The sequence below is a fragment of the Heloderma suspectum genome, chromosome 2 (assembly GCF_057233095.1).
Source record: "Heloderma suspectum isolate Gila_16-S chromosome 2, 16-S_ref, whole genome shotgun sequence".
In the NCBI taxonomy this organism is placed as follows: Eukaryota; Metazoa; Chordata; class Lepidosauria; order Squamata; family Helodermatidae; genus Heloderma; species Heloderma suspectum.
Genome location: NC_139459.1, coordinates 46105146 through 46125597, shown reverse-complemented (window position 1 = coordinate 46125597; position 20452 = coordinate 46105146). Strand labels below are relative to the sequence as shown.

Below are 20452 nucleotides of genomic sequence, written 5' to 3'. Positions count from 1 at the left end.
TCTCTTCTTTAATACAGTGATTTTTTTTTTACTTATTTACATCTCCAAATTAATGTATCATTGAGCATTTTCAGTTGCTCTTTGCTTGGCATTTTATAAGCAAACATCTTATATTGCTGAGAGAGGTGGGTTAGCAATTTCTCAGTAGTCTTCCTTTCTAAAACAACAGTGTGCTGGGGGAGTATGGTTTTTTTGGATCCTATGAATCCGTGGGCACCCCTGAACACCCTGTTTTGTCCCCACCTTGCAATTATCAGCTATAGTTCTGGTACTTAGGAAGCCTTTAGCTACTAGTCAGCAACTTAATAGCTGACTAATATGCTTCAAACAAAGTGTATTCCTCTGGCAGAACTTCTTTCTACCCTGGCAGAGCTTTCTGTGGGTGTACTGGGTTGCTTTTGGCAGTGCGGGTGTTTTCCTGCCTACAGACAGTTCTCTGCTGGTAGAAGAGCATGTACGCTGCTTCCTATGGCCCTTCAGCCAGCCTCCCAGCAGACAGGATTGCTCCCTAAAGTCATTTTTAATTGATACTGAAATACATTTTATAACATTTTGTGTCTCTACAGGAAATCTGTATTGCAAAGCATAGTGAAAAATTCTTGCAGCACTTTCAAAGTGAAGAGGAGTTGCAAGACACTGCAAAATTTGTGAGTTTGGTCTATGTTAAAATTAAAATGAGCCAGCCCAAGTTTTTTTCCTGACCTAAGCAAATTTGCCCCCCTCCCCCCATGTCTTAGTGTATACTGAGCAACATAAAAATGTCACATTAAATCACCAGGAGTTGATCAGGATATTATTCTCTTGTTTTAAGTTTTCATTTCAGTAACTTAACAATTATACTGTTCTGCTCCACATCATTTAATCTAAACTAAATACCATTGATAATTAAATTAGAATCCCAACTTCACCTTTGAACATTAACTGAAAAAGTAGATAAATCCAAACATGCAGGCAACGGTGCTCTCTCCCCCCACCCCTCTAAGACATTGAGGTGCTCTTGTACTTTGGCTCCTCAGGTGGTGTCCTAATTTGCCTGTATGTTTGGTCTGGCTCTGCTCTTATTACAAAGTAATTAAAGCAGTATTTGCAAACCATTTAATAAAATAAAATATGCCTGAGCAGCTGCATAATGGGAATGCAGCTAGTTACAATCTTTGGAGGGACAGTCTGTAGCCTTTTGATTTTACCTATTGATTTATAAAGACAATTCCGTCTTTTTAGTGTAATTATCTAGTAATGTTTTTTAAACATATGTATATCTGTTTAAACTGAGTTGACTCACTCATGAAACTGTGAAATGCAATGCAATGAGAACCAAAAGTAAACTTGATATGTAACAGTATGTCTTCATGTTACTCTACATTTTGAAAACCTTGCATTCTGGAATTTTAAGAAAAGGCAAATTGGCAAAATGAATAATTTTATTTTAAAAGTTGGGAATAGTTAAAATGTGCATGCAGTGCAAAGGTTTTGTATTTGGAAGATTTATTTTTAGATTTGGCTATTCACTTCAACTGCCCAAGTGTTCATCTGTTAGAGGTGATATAGATGGTTTTTAACATTTCATTTTAGAAAATGGTGGTTAGATGTTTGGGACAAAAGTGCTAAAATTAATTTGGTGAATTTAAATAATCTGAAAAGGAATTGGTAAAAATAACACTCAAAACTTTTGTATTTGACTCCTATTTCAACTTCAGACACTCCCCCTCCCTCTGAAAACTCATCCTGCCCTCCCATCCTCTCAGATGTCCCCTTCGTCCCTTTTTATCTGCATTATCAGCTCTTAGCCATTCATGCCCTTCTTTCCATGTCCCTACCTTCTTGTCTTTCAAATAGAGGTAGTGGATATGGGGGCAAGCCTCCATTCCTGCAGTCTTCTGAATGCCCTGGGCTCTAACTACCACTCCTGCCACTTATGAAAGGCAAGTTGTAAGCCTAGCTAGGTCCATTGAGCTATGTGGAAGTAGTGAGGGAAAGTTATTCTATCTAAAGTCCTCCTTCCTAGACTGCTGTTCCCATCTGCCTTACCTTGTCATTTTTATTTTAGAAAAGAGAACGGTTGCAAGATGAGGAAGAAAGAAAAAGCTCATGGGTTAGTCAGGAACGGCAGAAAACACTGGACAGACTTCGAACATTTAAACAGGTAACTGAAAGAAGGTGGACAATGCTTCAAAATTAAGTAAATTGTGCACCAATAATTGTACCCTTTTATACAGGGACCTGGACTAGGGAGCCTGGATTAGCAATAGCTCTCTCTTGTCTGAACATGTGGAGGTAAATGTTTAAAATACATATTCACAGTGCAGGGGAAAGGCTGGAATAATTCTTAAGAGAATTTTTACTTCACCTCTGCAAAAAGGCAGGTTTCTGAACTTCCTATAATGGATGTTTCAGTTTTGCCGTGCATTTCATATGACCCCTAAGGTGCATTTGTGTACATTACTATCTTTTAAAGACGTGAAGAAGTCTCAGCTTTTGTTCAGAGAGAAAGTTCATAGCTCTTACGGTTTCTTAAGACAGGCTTGAAAACATGATGGCATTAGTAAAGCTTAATTGTTCATATTTATTATGTTTCTCAGCTTCCAAGTTAATCTGACAATTTTAATAAGGTTGAATAATGATTTTTTGTGAGTTTGGGGCTAGCAATAATGCCTCTTGGTCACCAAGGTGGTTGGGAGAACGTAGAGGAATAGAGCAACTAGTTTGCAATGTTAATGCAAATTGTGTTAATTCTGCAGAAATAGAAAGTGGATGCCAGCTTTGACCTCCAAGTGTCTAATGAGTTTTGGGGACTCAACCTTGACCCTGAGTGTACTTGTTTGTCCTCTTCCACTAGACTAGAGTAACTAGAGAGAGAGAATTAAAAGTACAGTGTTCTAAGGTTTCAGACATTCCAGCTGTATGAGAAGTGGTTCCGATGTTGTCACTGTGGGTTCTGTGCTTATCTCTGTTTTTCAGCTAGACTTCCTGGCACTTTTAGATGTGGTATATATAAAAGTTTTATTGTTCTTATATTTTAGAATGAAACATTCAGACAAACTTTCTGGATCCAGAAATACTATCCTTGTATAATTTTAATTCCTTTTTTTCCTCATAAGCGCTACCCTGGGCAGGTAATACTCAAATCAACCAGACTTCGACTGGCCCATGCAAAAAGAAAAAGTACAGCCAGTTCAACATCATGTGCTGACCACACCCTGTCTTCACCAGTAACTATGCAAGCTGATATGGTGGGACAAGAAAAAGTTATCCAGCTTTTACATATCCAGGAGCCCAGGAGCTTAGGACAACTTGAAGATACTTTGTTATCTCCCTGTGGTATTACCTCTGAATTTTCTCAAACTACGTCTCTTCCGACTCTCATCCGTAATGAACTTCACCCTGATATAGTCCAGGAGGCACCACTTCCTCCTCCTCTACCACCACCACCACCACCACCACCACCTCCTCCTCTTCCCATTAAGGAAGAATCTACTCAGTGCTCTGAAAAAAACAGTAGTCCAGTTAAACAAGACAGTATGGAAAAGCCAGCCCTACTGACCACCATAGCACCATCAGCCCATTTCTTTGATAGCAGTCAGCTTGTCAGTGCCAAGAAGAAGCTAAAGAAGACAGGTGATAAAGAAAGTTTGCAGAGGAGGAGAGGTAGTTTTTAATTTCTGTTGAATGGGATTACATGTAAAGAAAATATAGTGCTCTGTTTGTTCCCCTGTTGACTTTTACTTTGAGTAATAACAATAATTAACAATAATGGCCAGGATCCAAAGGACTATATTAGTTCTGCACACCAAAGAGTGCTTTGTGTTTGTGTTTCTTGAACAGCATCTTTCCAGGCCACATGGCCAAAGCACTTCTTTGAAATCGATCAAAGCATTTTGTGTTTTGGCACACAGGCCTGTTGTTTGCCACACCTAAAGTAGATCTTTGGATCCCAGTTAATGAAACTAATGAAAACTCCTGACAATTGTGTTGGTGTTTGTGTTTTATCTATTTTTTATTACTGGTTTGTTAGTCACATTGAACAACTGGAAAGGGGGCATAGAAATAGTTTATTAAGTAAGTAGTCAACAGTTACAGTGTCCTAAGTGTGAGGTGTTACTCCCTGCATATATCTTGGCTCCATTTTTCATGATTATCCAAAGAATAAACTCTGCAAAAAAAATTTAAAAATCTATGCTAATTTGCATAATTTATACAAGCTGCAGAGGTTTGTTTTTGTTTTTAGTACAGAACTTTATTTTAGGAACAGGGTCTCCACAGCTCTGCCAGTAGAGAGTGGTAGTTTAGCTGATCGATAGTTTTAAATGGAAAGAATAAACCTTAAAAGGCCGCTTTTACTTCCAGCTTCATTGCTTAAACATAGAAAGTTGAATTAGATACTTACCAGAGAGTTTGTGGAAAGCAGAGAAAATAGGTAAGGGCTTAACTCACACAGAATAGTATCATGTGACCTTTTGAACTGCGTCCTCCTCCAGTCTTTTTGATCATCTTCCTTTTGGGCTTGATTGTGAAAAGGTCCCTTAAAAGTCTGCTTGCTGGAAGTGGTATTAGATTTTGGTATACCATGACTATGTGTTGTTCTTTTCATTCCTGTCAACAGACCAAATATAAAAACAGTCAAGATACGTTTACAAAAGAAACTGTAACAGCACAAATAACATCAGTTCAAACATACAACTATACAAAAATGGATACCCATGAAAGCTCTGCAGAAACAACCTTCCAACATCAGATTGTTAATTGCTATAAATATGATTGTTTACATTATGTAGCTGGTTTATTTGATCAGAAATGTGAGTGTATGTTCAGAAAATATTGATAATGTGAAAGGTAATGTTCACTAGTTGCTGTAGGCCACAGTTTGAAACTTGAAGCTTTCCCCTCGTGCTTAGAATAAAAGAAATAACAATGGTGATTTTGAAAACTTATTTTTCTTTGGTGCATGTCCCATTAAATTTCATAACATAGACTATGAAAAGCTGGAAGTTGCAGTGTGTAAAATTATACTTAATGAGTCTTTTGATTTACTGCAGTGAGTTCCCCAATGGATGAGGTGCTGGCTTCCTTGAAACGCGGTAGCTTCCACCTGAGGAAAGTTGAACAGAGAAACCTCCCACCTTCCCCTGATGAAGATGACAGCAATAACATCTTGGCACAGATAAGAAAAGGCGTGAAACTGAAGAAGGTGCAAAAGGACATTATGAGAGAGTCATTCACAGTTTTGCCTGATGATGACCCTTTGACCCGCAGCATCCATGAAGCACTACGACGAATTAAGGAGGCATCACCAGAGTCTGAAGATGAGGAGGAGAACATGCCTTGCACAGACTGGGAAAATTAAGGTGTAACGTTTCTTCTTTAAGTATACATTTCATTTCCTCATAAAGTAGTAGCGCCTATGGTGATGTAGCTCTCCTTCATATCTACAATGAAAGAAGCGCATACGTGGCTTAAGACCCACATCCATGGTAAAAGCATTTATACGAGCTCAAAATAAAATAATAATTTTATCTGGAGGTTTTTCTAGTTAATGGTTTTAGACTAAACTATGCAATAGCTTTATCCAAAATAATATGAAGGTTTTTATTGTTTTTCAAGTTCAAGCAACTGTTTGGGTGTTAATATTACCGTAAAACACTTCTGCATGTATAAAGATTAGTAAGTCCCAGAATCATAGGATGAAGGCTCAGCAGAAAAAAAGATGACTGCGTACCAGAAAAGATAGTTGGAAGGACTTGCATGGTGCTGTGTGAAGCTAAGATTGTCAGAACTTGATAGAAAGATAGACTTTCCCCACAGCTTCCACCTTTACCTAAGTGAGTCTTAGCCAGTACTTTCAGAGTTGTGTAATACTGACTGAGACTGAGAACTCCTTTCTAGTTCTTGTTTTGGGAGGAGTTCATCCTAATTCAAAGATCTGTGTGCACACTTTTTCTGGATAGTGGAGGCTGGCTGGCAGCATTATATCCCATTGTTCTAATCAGACATGCAAGAATGTTGAGAAGGTAGTGGGCTCTCCCACACTGGAGGCATTCAAGACGAGGCTGGACAGCCATCTGTTGGGGATGCTCTGACTTGGATTCCTGCATTGAGCAGGGGGCTGGACTCAATGGCCTTGTAGGCCCCTTCCAACCCTACTATTCTGTGATTCTATAACACACCTCATTCCTGCCAAACTCTTCTATGTTGTAACTTACAAAAATATGTATCTTACAGTCAGATACTAGGGAATTTGGGAATGCATTGCTGCTAGTACTTTTTTTGAACAAAATCTCTAGGGAGTTTTAAAATAACAATACATTCTTCTGGACAGTATATGGCTGTTTCCCATTTGTGGTGTTTCTCCTTAAATGGTGATGCATTTTCAATACATTAGAAGCTTCTGTGGAAAGGGGATATTTGCAAGCAAGTCTTGACTGTTTGTGTCAGCATGAAAAAAGAGATTGGGAAAGACAGTGATCATGCATGGATTTAGTCACAGTGAAAATTCGTGTGAAAGCCTAAATTGGATCTCTGGGTTGCAGGTTGAAACATATGTTGCGTTAGTAGAATGCAAGATTTGTTCTCACCATGGTTCTTACCAGATTGACAGAGATTGCTCTACTGAATTAATATATGAATTGACATGCCTATAACTAATTGCAAATAAATTTAATCAAAATGAATATCACTTCCAAAATCTGTAAGGCAAGTTTTCCAGTAAAGAAAAAATCAATTTAATATTATAGCCAATTCAAAGGCTGAAATTAATAATTTACTGTGTAAATCATTCTGCAGTGAAAAATATATGTAAAAAGTAACAGATACAACAAGTGTTGCCTTCATCCACAGATCTTCATGTGCAGTAGTTGAACATATGGAGTTAGAGAATTGGTCCATCTAGCCCAGAATTGTCTACTCTGGCTGGCAGCAGCTCTTCAGGTTCTCAGGCAGGGGAACTTTCCCAGCCCTGATTCTTTTAATGGGAGATGCCAGGGTTTTACATTGGTGCTCTCCTGTTGGAGGTGGAGGAGAAAGGGATCGCCTGGATTCAGTATCCTAATCAGGTGATTGGGACAGTCAAAGCTGATCATGCTAAAGGCCTATTAGAACAGTCCTCCCGAACCAGGTGCACTCCAAATGTATTGGAACACAACCCTCACCAGCCCCAGCCCTGTGCTGGCTAGGGATGATGGGAGTTGTAGTCCAACACATCCAGAGCGCACCCAGTTGAGGCAGGTTGTGTTAGGGGATCTAAGCCTTCCACTTCCTCTTCTTTTAGTTTCCCTTCTATCATATCTTTATGAAAGGTCACCCTTTCATAGAGTATGACCTGCAGGGCTGGCTTCAAGTGTGACCCTGAGCACAGTGCCCTGGTGGCACACCCCGTGTAAGTCTGTCATGGGGTCGAGTGATAGGGTGTGCACAGCAGTATTCAGGGGAATCAGGCAGGGCATAAGGAGGCAACGCAGTCAGGGCAACTCCCAAGCACCTCTCAGCTGAGACGCTGAGTGGCTGCACTGAGCAAACGATTTCCTCCCACCCTGCCATGCCCCCAAAGTACTATGCTAAAGGCATTAAGAAGGGAATGAAAAGATGGCTTATTCACTCACTCAGCACAGCCTCGCTGTACTAGGCCACCCCTTCCTGATGTTGTGTTAGAGGCATTGGGAAAGGAATAAAAAGACGGCTCACCCACTTGCTCAGTGCAGCTACCTGGCAGACTTCTCGGCACTGGGCAGCAAGGCTAAAAAGTTCTTAAAGGGTACCACCTAGCCCAGTACAGGCATGGATAGTCCCTTCAAGGTTTCTTTTGTATCCTTGCCAGCCAGCACTGAGAGATACACTGGGGAGCTGCAATGAGATGCATGCAAGCCACCATTTCAGTCCCTTGCCAGTGGCCCTGACATAGTGTCACTCCAGTGTGGGCACTGAGGGTTTAAAAGGCGAGCTTCTTATTTGCTGCAGTCACCCGGTGCTCACCTGACCACCTGGCAGCAAAGATTTTTTTAAAAAAAGGTGTTAGTGGTGGCATTTGCTTGACAGTGGCACGTGCTGACCCCAGGCTTAATGGCCTGTTACGTTTGGATTAGGTAGCCTTTTCACAGTTGCAGTGCTCATCCCTATCGAATCCTTTCCAATATTTCTTTATTGGTTTTCCTTTCTGTTGAATTCACTGTGCACATTCTTCCCCAGCAGTTATGTACAATAAATGATTTAACTCATAGTAAAACAATAGACTTTGCACAGCTGTCTGTCATGGTGGGGAAAAGATGAGTGTTCATAAGTGAATGTAACAGAGGCCCCACTCCTATATTGTGTTGCCAACAAGGTAGCCGCTTGAAAACAGAACCCCGCCATCAGTGATTGACTTAAGGAGCTATGTGTGTGAAGCAACTCTCCCTATGGCTACAGCATAGCACAACCCTTGGGACATTTAAAAAAAAATAGTGTAGCATTATATATGAGCCATGCAACTTGTATCCTAAAGCTTGGGTGTTTTTTTTTTAGTGTTGGCATTCATTTTGATGGATAATGAGGTCTTACTGCCTAATTATGGCACTTTTAATATATTGGAATGTAATGGTGATTTAATTTGTGTTTTCTACTGTTAAATGAGTTTGATTAAATACTGGAGCCCTGATTTTAGAAACCAATCAGTTAACAAAAGTTTGACTAAAAGGACTCCTCTGATTAATTTGACAGAATTTTTTTTTTTTATTATTACAAGTACTGATAAAAACTGCAGAATGCAGGCACTACCTTCAGAGGCATTCCCCCTTTTCTCTCACATGCAGGGAATACCTCTTCTAAGGTGATGCCTTCTGCAACACATGAATCATCTAAAAATAAAGAATGCTTCCTGCTTCAGAACAATAGTTTTTAACTATTCTCTAATATGGTTGATTGTTTTGAATCAACTAATATTTATATACTTAATTGCTATAATTACTGTCAGAACAGTCAACTGGGGTGGGTGGCTGCAAAGTTGTCTTCAGTTATGTTGCTTTAATTCCCTGATTCCTTTCTGCATGCCATTCTGTTTCTCTGGACAAAGGGTAGCATGAAATGAATCTGTGGTTGACACAGATTTAAAGATGCCTATGGCAGCTACTACAGGAAAGGGAATGGTTCCGAGTGGGGAGGAGAAAAAGGTGGCTCAAAGGTTAGCAAATTTTCATAATGCCCTACAGGGTAGAATTTGAGTTAAAAAGCAAGTTTGCCATTTGTCCTTCAGCTGTGATTTGTTTTTTTGTTTAAACAGGTCTAAGGATTTCAGAGAATATGATTTTCCTTCAGTTCTGAACATTCATAGTCAACGGTTTGATCACCACCTTCAGCCTGGGAAAACTTTACTCTGACAAATGATTTGATATGTGCATAAGAGATTGAATAAATTTTTTAATTCGTGGTAGAAGATTCTGGTTGGACCAAAAGCTATCTGATTTAGATGTGCATTTTGCATTATTCTGACGAGAGTGAACCTTTCAAGGTATTTTCTGGTTCTTCACTCACTTTTTTCATTTGTGTTAAAAACTTAAGTCTGCAGCTATTGCAACAAAGCTTCTTCCCAGCATAAACAGGACAGGTATGAAATCTGGCCTTTGTTTCACTGAAGACTTGACTGTTCAAAAAACAAATAGCTACTTTAACAAAAACTTCTTATACAACATCAGGAATTCACATAATTCTCTCCATTTCTCACCATATTTTTCATAAAGGAGGTGGATTTCAGAGATAAAATGCATTTCTTAACTGTTCATAGTACAAAGTACAAATCAGTTTGAAAATGAGAAGAAATGGCTATACAGAGTAATGGAAAGTACCCTAAGAGTGGAATACTTGTATTTAAGAATGTTTACACCCTAGTACATTTAAAATGGTATATATCAGAACGCTTTACAAGGCCATGTATACTGTGTACATCCTATATTTTTAAATTAGATTTTTCCATGCTCTTATGAAGAGTAACATTTTAATTGCAGGACTGAGTTATAATAAAGTTACATAAAATTTTATTTATAGAAACAATATTTTGTTATGAAAATACTTAAAATTATTTTTGTCCATTAGTTTGACTGTTCTTTGATTACTCGAAGGAACCTTTATTTAAGGAGAATGCAAAACTGAAATAAGATTTGAGGTTTAAGTTGTGAAAGTTATATTTTTTAAGTTTTAATTATTCCCAGTCATTGTTAGACATATTTGAATTATGTAACAGCCTGCGTATTTGAAAATACACTTCCTTTTAACCCTGGTTGTATAATGGTCTAAAGGAGGCACAGACTTCACTACAGTTAATATCTAAATCAATGTAATCCCCAAAAGCATGACTAATAGCTGCAGGCAGCTCGTTTTATAATAACAGAGTACTGAACAGTATTTCTGCACCAGGGCTAATCTTGCTCTTATTAAAACTCTGATGAAAATCTCGACTTGTAGGAGAATCTTGAGCTTGGCCAGCTTCTTATTTTTAAATACATATGTACTGTGCTTGAGAAACTATGATCCCTTACCTTAGGAAAAAATAAATTTTGAAACAGTTTACTGTACACATTCACTGCCTCTTACAAGCAGACTCCTTGAGCTTTGTATATTGGAAGGAATGCATATAGTAACCCCACTTACCTTTCACAACAAGCGGTTCAATATCTTGCCCTTTTTTCCTTTTAAAAAGTTGGGAGTGCCCAGAATACTTGACAATTGTTATGTAACTTATTCCACCTGAACTCTTGGACATATTTGGGCCTGCAACAGCGACAACCTTGACCAATAGCAATGATAATAATATCACACATTTTTATGGGTCACCTCCCATTCTGTATTTGGCAGGTGTACTTTTTCTTAAGCTTATTGCCTTATATAGTCTAAAATGCTGTCCTTTTCCAAAGGTATGCTTGAGAATAGCATCAGTTCAGTTACTACCAGAGCGCCTTCTGTTGGTGAGAAAGAGAACAACAGTTGTATTATGCATCAAACATTAATTAGCTGAAAAACTGACAACCCAAGTTTCTTTTTACTTCATATTAACCAAAATTGCATTATACAGTGTGTGGTTATAAGCCCAGATAATGCAGGGTTTGGTGGCAATAATTAAATAGCTGCAAAATGTATCTGTTAACCTTTAGCATAAACCATAATGTATGTAGCTGGTGTGCCTTTGCTGTTTAGTCACTTACACTCCAAATTACCACTATATAATATGTGTTTTAATTTTTAGCCATGGCATAAAATATGAATCTGAAATTAGTATGACATGTGGATCATGTAAAGCTTTGCACAATCAGTCACAATAGGAGCTTCAAGCAACACATTCCACTGGGCAGTTCACCCAAAATATTAACAGAACCTCTGAGCAAGGAGACATAATTTATTTAAAATTAGGAGTAACACTCCTTGCCTTTGCACTATTTTGCATCTACAAATTTTGAATTTATGTGAGTTTATGAAGCTCTCGGTATGATCATACAGTGTTCAAGCTTTATATATGAGATCTTGCCTTGAAAACTGCATGGTTTAAAAAACAAAACTATATGACATTTTAATTATTACAAGAACCTGAAACTGCCTTGGGTCTGTACAAATGGCGTATTCATAGGAACGTATTTTATAAACAATGGCTGCTGTACAGTGGTTGATCTCATATCCAGAGTTTTCCTTTTAGAGTATGTTCTTTCATAATCTGTGAGGAAGAAGAGATTAATCTGGCTGCCAGTAATGACTGGATAGCATTTCACACACATTTTTCAGAGTTAGGACCTTGTCTGTCCTTCCATGTGCAATTCCTTATAATTATATTCCTGAACTTTTGGACTAACGGTGATTCCAAGTTTTATTGCTTGAACCTACTACATGTGAAAGCTCTCAGCTAACTGAGAAGTCACAATCCTCAATTCTGTGTATTTCTCACAACAGGTTTTGAAAAGATGTAGGCACTTAAGAAAAGATCTTGGTGAATGTTGTTTGAAATGGGTTAAGCCCAAATCTATGCAGTTGGCAAGTGTGCATGAAAAATGCATTTCAGTATTTATATGCTGCAGGCTGCCATTCATAATTGTGACTGTATTTCATATTGTTAGTCACTATTTTTAATTAATATCTTGTCCACAACGCATTCTGTATGTCAAGAAATTATGTGAGCATATCCCCGATATAGCTGGATGTTCCTGAAATTGGTAATGGACTTTCTCATAGAACAAGAAATGTCAGATAAGTGATGTGATTGGGAATATTGTAAAAGGGGTCCAAGGCGCTGAGATGTTTTGTTTTCTACTAGAAAAACAAATTAAATTGAAGAGAACGGAAACATTGATTAAAGTGGTTTCAGATTCTACAGCAGGGGTCCCCATCCCTAGCCTTGCTCTTTTGCTCCCATTTACCCCTTTATCTTGCAGTTTCTCTCCACTCCCAGTCTCTAGCCTCGCTATTTCTCCCCACTCACCTGGTTATCTCGATGTTTCTCCCTTCTCCTAGCCTCCTCTACCCCTTTGCTTTGCTCTTTTCTCCCTCTTTCCTTATTTCTCTCCCCACCCCCCACAGCAGCCATTGTGTGATTAGCCACATCCTCCATGGGAGCCATTTTGTGGTGGTGCTCACAGCAGTTTCTCAAATCCTTAAATGTGCCCACGGGTTCAAAAAGATTGGGGACCCCAGTTCTACAGAATGATCCCATGACTCTTTAGTTTTAGCTGCTTGGATATTTGTATAGTGAATTTCATATTCATCGGCATAAATAGTTTTGCTTCTTATTTCAACCATTTGCCTGTTGAGCTTTTCAGAATAGAACAGCTTATATTATAAAACCTTTAACCACGAAAAAGTAACAGCACTAAATTATGTCTTGCAGGGATATAGGGCAAGAATCTATTTCACCATAAGGAGACTTTGCTCTTGAGCTTTGTCTTATGTAGACTCTGTCTTCAGAATATTGGTGCATTTTTGTAATGCAATCCTGTGAAAAGAGGAAACTTTCACTAATTGTCAACATGTTATTTTTATTTGCACTGACTTTAAAGAGTGAATTGTAAATTAAGGCTATTTGGAATTATGAGCGTATTTTATTTTCACTGTTAATGCTTTTGTAATTTTGCTACCTGTGTTAGTCATAATGATCTCAGAAGCATGAAGCAAGATATGTCAAGTGTTGGTAAATTGTTAACAAGTAAACAAGCTTATTGCAAAGACATGCAAGAGATGCTTATTTCAAGAGATGGAAGCACATTATTGAGAGCATGTGGAATTTTTAAATGCTACGAGTTACTAGATAATAGATTGCTGTCGATATTGGCACCAGTCCAGCAGCAGCAATCTTTGTGGAAACACACATAGAAGGAAATACCCAGATCCAATATGGTATCCTGCTTCTCTGACAGGTTTGATTATGCCTGAGGCCAATTGTAGCAGCGAACATACAGGGTTTTTTTGCTGCATTCACAAGTTTCCTGGATTGGAATATTTATTAATAAATGTTCTTTAGTAGAGAAAAGCATATTGGTTTGTTGTTACTGTGTAATGGTTTGGAAAATACAGCACAAGTTAGTTTTCCTATGAATATAACCAATTTTAAAGCTTCCAATAAAATAACTTGTTAACTGCTACATAAAATCATAACGTAATGAAAACCTGATTTGAGGCATGGTGGATATTATATGAGTATCTTTTGCAATGCTGTTTTCTCATACTTTGCACAGCCGTATCTGTGTTTACGATAATTCACTTGGAATTCCTAGATTTGAACTTCAAAAAAACATGCAAGCAAAAATCTTTTGTGTGGCATTTAAAACTCTCCAGGCACGGGTGCCAGAAATTTATTTTCCATTCTGTAATACAGGTGTTCACACATCTCTGATGATGAAAATGACTAAGGGTCTATTTCAGGAAATAGTTTGCACTTGGTCTTGTAGCCAGGGTGAGTTGAAGAGTGGACTGCAGACTCAAATGGTCCCAATACTGATTGTGGGAAAATAAACAGTGAACTGATTCTACCTAGCTGAACCAGGAAGATCGTGTGTTCAAATAAATGTGGGACTGCCCCGTTTGCTTCTTACCAAGGCTCAGAAAGTACAGTCACCAGCAGCAATCATGTAGTTCTAGCTGATAGCAGAGAGCACCTTCAGTATACTCCACCATAGGAGTACTTATTTCTTTAATAGGTGCCACTAATGCAGAGAGATCATGGCCCAGTTTGGCCATAATGTTAAACCATAATTTAATGCTATAGGAATGAACTGGGCAAGACACAGACTCACATGCTCCCACTTTACTTCTTCCTGCAGCATGGCTATGAAGAGATTGGAAGCTTCCAATTTCTGGTGTAAACTAACCATAGTTTGTTATGTCTAAACTAGACCAAACTGGTTGTTTAAAGCAGGGATAGGGAATGTGTGGCCCTCCAGATGTTTGACTGCAACTCCCATCATCCTTCATTATTGACTATGATGGCTATGGCTGTTTAATAGTTGTAATCAAACATCTGGAGAGCCACATGTTACCCACCCTTGGTTTAAAGTATAGTTTATTGAAAGAAGCCAACATTAAACTGTTGAAATTAGGTTCTTGCATAAACAAGGCAGTGGTGTGGTCTTGAGTTCCAAAACCTAGACCCACTCCTTTGAACCCAAATAAAGATGGCACTGGAGGGCAGTACCTCACTTTGCAGCATTCCAGCTTCCCACTTAAAAAGATGTTTTAATTTTAAAAAATCTAAAATTAAAAAAAAAGGGATAGAGAGCCTGGTGGGCACTGAGAGAGGTGCCCATGGGCACTGTGTTAAGACACCCCAGGCTTAAACCACAGTTCCTTTTAGACATAAGAAACTGGGTGGTTTAAGCTAAATCTCCTTGTGGTCATGGGTTTAGCATTATGCCCAAACTGGGCACAGAGTGCCTCTTTTTGAAGATATAATAGGCTGCTTCTTGTGCTTAGACACAGCAGGAGTGTCATGGATTGGAAGACAGGTTTCTAAAAAAAAAATCACTCTCCTCTGAACAAATCCCTGTCCAGACAGGTACAAAAAGGGGCACAACTACTTTTGCCTCTCTGTGCATCAGGAAGCAATAAAGCCATGTCTCACTTGCTCGTTGAAACAATGACTGGCTACCAAGCACAGCCAAAATGTTTGGATCCTTGTTCAGCAATATGTGCCTGCAACCAGGGGGCAAGAAAGGTGTGTGTCACCGTGATCTTGCCTTGGGAACAGTCATGAGAAGTGTAGCATTTTCATGATTTGGTGGCTTTACAGAGTATGCAGTACAGTAGATGATTGTTGGCTGAATTGGCATAGACACTTGTTAATATGTGCATCTGGTGCCTTTGTTCCCTGCAGCCCCACTGTGGCCATACTGGTAATTGTGGGCACACAGCCCACACAAGGAAAGAGTTATAATCAGACCCACACTGAATTGCACTGTCTTTATGCAGAGATGAGTTCTCAGACTTACAAAGTAGTTCAAAACCATGACATCATGAAAAACTCATAGACATGCTGTTAGATTATTGATATTTTTCCCTTTAAAAGAATGGTAATGTGTAATCTTCAGGTTTTCTAAGCTTAGTCTTGTGTTTATTGCCACTTGCATCCACGGCATCTGCTTCCCATAAGCGTCAATGGCAAATGAGGCATTAATATTAATAATTAAGTATTAAGCTTCTTAGTATCTGATGGCTTCTGTTGGGAAAGATGTAATATTAAAAATTACCTCTCACATGAATTTCGAAGGAGTTTCCCATTCCATTCTATTCCTCCTCCCATTTTGTAAAGGTGTATATGCAGTATATATGTATCACTTTCAGTGCTGATTCAAAGGTGCATTCAAAACATTCAATCCCCTGCATGCACTCTGAAATGGCACTGTTCTATCATGCTATGTCTACACACTTGAAGTAGGATCTAAAGGCAAAACAAGATAGGCCGCTGGGAGATCCATTATCAGATCTCTTCAGGCTGGTTTTTTTTTTAAGGTAAAAGCATCCATAAGGGTTTCCAAATAGGGCTGGGGCAATGCAGCATTTTTGCTAATTCTCTCCCCAACCCACTCCATTTTCCTGATTTAAATTACCCCTTGAAACTGTTCAGTTTCTCACAGGGGAAAACATACGGTACATTCCCCCTATGGTGGGCAATCAGCAGTTTCAAGGTGTGGGTGGGATTTAAATGGGAAAAATGGTGCATGGGGAAGGGGTTAAAAAAGAAACAAAACCCCCAAGCACCATGGCCCCAATCCAATCCCCCCTCCCCTACTGTTTACTTTTACCTTTTCTTAAAATGCAGTGACTGATCTCCCAATGGCACCTTTTATTTGGTCCTTGGTCTTAACATTCCTGTGGCACAACCTATATGACATTCATGTCTTTTAATGAATTGCAAAAACAGAGCTGTGTTAACATGTTTCCTGAAATGCAGAAGGCTGTTGATTATGTTGCATGGGTAAACCTTGTTAAACATTAATGGAATACTTCATTTTTGAAAAACTAAAAAAAATCAAGAGGAAAACTGATTCACCATTCACTAACTTGGTACAAAGAGTAGAATAAAAATCAGTACACTTCTTTAACACAATTGTATTTAATAGACATTGTAAATGGACATTACATTTCTAAAATGCTCCAGCAAACTTGCAATACCTTTATAATGCTCAGTGTTCTAAAGTATTAAGCAAGAATCATAAATTAAATGAGCATTCTTAGCAATATTTTGAAAACTAGAACAGTTTTAACTGTTTGCCTTTTTGTTTTTTTCCCCCTGTAGTGCAGCCTTTCTGTAACTTTACTGTATTGCTTCATACTTCATGTTCTTTTTTTTACTATCATGGCTTCAAAATTCAAACCTGTACCCAAAGTCCTGAATGACTTGTCTCTTGAACATGCAATGTAACAACATACTTAACATTTTTGGTGCTTAAAAATTGTTCCTTTGTTTTCTTTAATAAAGGATATTTATTTGAACATAGTTTCTTTCATTTATTAGAAATTATCACATTTGTTTATAAGACTTGGGTTGCTCAGTTCTCCAAGATAATGCTGCTAATATAATATTTGTGGAGTTATGTTCTGCACAAGCAAGCCCTACCTACCTTTTGTATGCTCATGGGCTGAACTTTGTTCTTTTTCACTGTAGTCAAAGGATCTCTTCTTATCCTGTCATTCCATCATGCAAGGGAGAACTAGGCCAGCCTGCCCATAGAGTTCAGCTGTGAAGATGTAAAACATACCTGCAATGGCACACTTCTATTTACATAAGATTTTGAGAACTGGTCTTGGCTAGGAGTGTGAGTCATGGGTGAGCTTAAAAACACTATTACGCTACTGCCTTTAGAAGAGCAAGTGAAGGTACTTTTTGGAATTGTGGAATACCCTTGAGGAAGGGAATTATGTTTATGAGAACTCTGAAGAAGAAAAGTACAATAAACAATCACCTTGAATTATTACATTTTCATGATGGTCTTTTGTTCTCACCAGATCCATATAAAGCAACTGGCCTTTTTTGGGGTTTCTCAGCACTTTAAAGTTTCTACATCCCCCTTTTTCTGTACCTTTCTAGACATCTCTCTCCTGCCCCTCCATAAAGCCCATTTAGTATATGATACTAGCAGCTCCTGTGTAAAGGAATGTAGAGCATAACAGCCACCACCCTACAGACAAGGCAAATCTTACAGCCAGACATCTGTTCATGCTCTAGCCTTGGTAAGGATCCATTTTTAACATTTATTTTTAGAAATTTAAATACAAATAAATCATTCATTTATTAACCGTCAATTTTAAAAAAAATTAAAATACTTCTTGCTCAGTGATCATCCTTCACATTTTGTGTTTTTATTTTTTACACCTACCTCTTAAGTACATTCCTCCTTTCAACAGCAAGGACTCTGTTCTTTGGCCAAGCTGTGTTACTACTGTTTTAATTCCTCAAGATGCTGGTGCTTTCTGGTAGAGAAAGAGAATTCCACGCTCCTTGACGCAAGGAATAAAATATACTTCTGTGGTCGCAACAGTTCAGATTGGTTTCCTCTCCTATTGAGGCAAGCCAAACGAGTCCAGCCACAACCTGGATGATGTTCCCAGCTTACCTCAACCTGGTGCCCTCCTGATGTTTTGGACTACAACTCCCATCAGCACTGGCATTGTCTTTATGGGAGTTGTGATCCAAACCTGAATTACGCAAACCTAAAGGGTTTTTTAAAAGCTTGTAGAGTACTGTTTTGTGTGTGCAAAAAATTAAGGCTGCCACATTTGAAGAGAGGCTTACAAAACAATCCTACTTTTTTCAGAAGCAAGTCCCATTATGTTCAGTGAGTATAGAATTGCAGCCTTAGTGTCACACAATGTCACAGCAAAACATAAACATAATTAAATGAGCAATAACAATATTTTGTGTTTTTTATAGTGCTTGAAGCGCTAAAGGTGCTTTGCATACTTTTTTTCACTGATGCAACCTTTAATGCCAAAGTTTAGTATATGGAATAAAACCCTTGCCATCTGTGGCATGACTGCATACCATCCTGCAACAAGCAGTACTGTTGCTTTTATGGAATAACTACGGACACCCTAAAATGTTTAGAAAAGAGGAGGAAGATGCCTATTGTAGCCAAGCTCCAGAGTAGGATCATATCCATTTTAAAACTCAGAATGTTCTAATCGATTATATAGGAGGCTCACTCTGAGAAAAGACTTTATGTCTTCCTCCTACATACTAATAGCAAACTCATTCTCCGAGTGTGGATTCTGATGTAGCCAAAATGGCATGATTCACACACAAAAGGGACGTATGAGCAGATGTGAGGAAACACCAAATTTGCAAAACTACGGAATATTATTAGAAAAATAACTCTAGGAGGAAGGAATAAACAAACAGCCCAACAAGGACAGCATAAAATGCTGAGGGGGGGGGGTGGAGAGGAGAAAAGGAAAATGGGGGGGATGGGAGAATGGAATGGAGCACAGTATCCTAGAAGAGAGCTTGTGGCTGGCTGGCTGGAACTGTAACAGGAGCACATTTTACTCCAGGTCTCACTTGTATACTTACTAAGTCTGTTCACTTTTCCATGTGTATAAAATCAAATGCACCAGTCTAAATTAACATAAGAGGATACATTTGCTAATCTGCATAAGTGCCACAAGACTCTTCATAGTTTCTTCCAGCTTTAGCAGGCACACCTTATACCAAAAGCAGCTGCAGACCAGAACAATAATGTATACCTTGCTTCCTTTATTCCATGGCTATTTCTTTAGGGCTTCAGAAGGTTGCTCTGGAAGAAGGGCTCAGCCAGGTAAAGTAGCTTCTCAGCAATGTTTCCATTTTCTTGGTATCAAAACCAAACTTCAAGCTTTTTTGTACCGCTAGAACAGCTACGATTTTGCTATGGCTGTCAACATTTAATTAATCCTATCCTGCACAGTTAGTCAATCAACCAACTAGGATATCCAGGTTAAAGAGCTGCTTACCACCAAGTTGCTATCAAGTATCAAAAGTGTAGCAGCACTTTGGTCCAAGGTTTTACATAGGGCTCTCTGACCGTTTCCTCTGACTGCCAATTGGTTGGGCACTGCTCAATAATATTGCCATTTTGATACAATCTATGTTTCCCAAAAGGAACCTTGACTTTGTAGGGAGGTGGCTAGCAACAAAGGTAGGGAAAGCTAATTTACAGTGCAGTCCTATGCATGTTTACTTGGAAGTAACTCCCACTAAATTCATTGAGACTATGCAAAAGTATCCATAGAAACACAGTCTTATTAATTTTAAAGCAGTATATTACTGTCTATTATCCCTTATATAATAATTTTAAATATAATTTTGGCTTGGATTGAGAGTTCCTGTGAACTGAACTCCACTCATGTTCCTACTGATAGAAGGGGAGGGGTTATTTTTGCGAATCCCTTCTTCCTACTGCTGTCCCCTGTATCCCCTGAAAATCTGCTGTGGAGGATTGGGAGACCCTCTGAAATAGTGTGGGAGATGGCATGGAGAGAAGGAGGAATCTGTGAAAATCACCTCTCTCCCTCCCTTTTCCCCCAGCCGGAGCTTCCACTGGATTTCAGTCCCTTCTATAAATGGAAGGACTCTTCCATTTGTATAAGGGCAACTTTGAATCCAATCCTGTCTTTATGTTCACCACAAATCTCACATTGATGCAGTCAGAAAATTAACCATTATACATTCTAGCTTACCCGTGAAATGGATTTCTTGGAGACCTGACCAACTAATTTAACATTCTATCCTGCTCTATCTTGCTTGCTATGGCTACAATTCTAAGCATACTTATTAGGCAGCGAACTCTATTGGACACAGTAGAATTTAATTTGGAGTAAACATGCATATGATTGTGCTGCAGTGAAAGAACTATTGCCTCATTTTCATTTGTAGTGTTCTGGAGCAAGTAATTCTAGGGTAGATAGTGGAAGAATTAAGTTGGCAGAATATGCTGGAGTACAGTTATGAGAAAGAGGCTCCAATGACCAACTTCCAGACAGGGGT

The 20452-nt window shown here is 38.7% G+C and overlaps 1 protein-coding gene across 3 annotated transcripts in view; it reads left to right on the top strand.

Annotated features, from left to right (window-relative positions):
• The window catches only part of JMY (junction mediating and regulatory protein, p53 cofactor), an 84469-nt gene extending 71008 nt beyond the window's left edge, over positions 1-13461 (top strand). Inside the window, exons 7-11 of one of the 3 annotated variants that reach the window (XR_014787620.1) lie at positions 567-647; positions 2048-2143; positions 3099-3645; positions 5034-5468; positions 9245-10403. Coding sequence is in view for 2 of the 3 variants with exons in the window: in XM_084833393.1 (XP_084689519.1) it covers positions 567-647; positions 2048-2143; positions 3099-3645; positions 5034-5341 (1032 nt within the window). In the remaining variant the exon portion in view is untranslated. Of the gene's footprint in view, positions 1-566; positions 648-2047; positions 2144-3098; positions 3646-5033; positions 6129-9244 lie in introns of those variants that run through there. The other 2 variants (XM_084833393.1, XM_084833392.1) reach the window with 2 other exon arrangements.
• The last annotated feature ends 6991 nt before the right edge of the window (positions 13462-20452 follow it).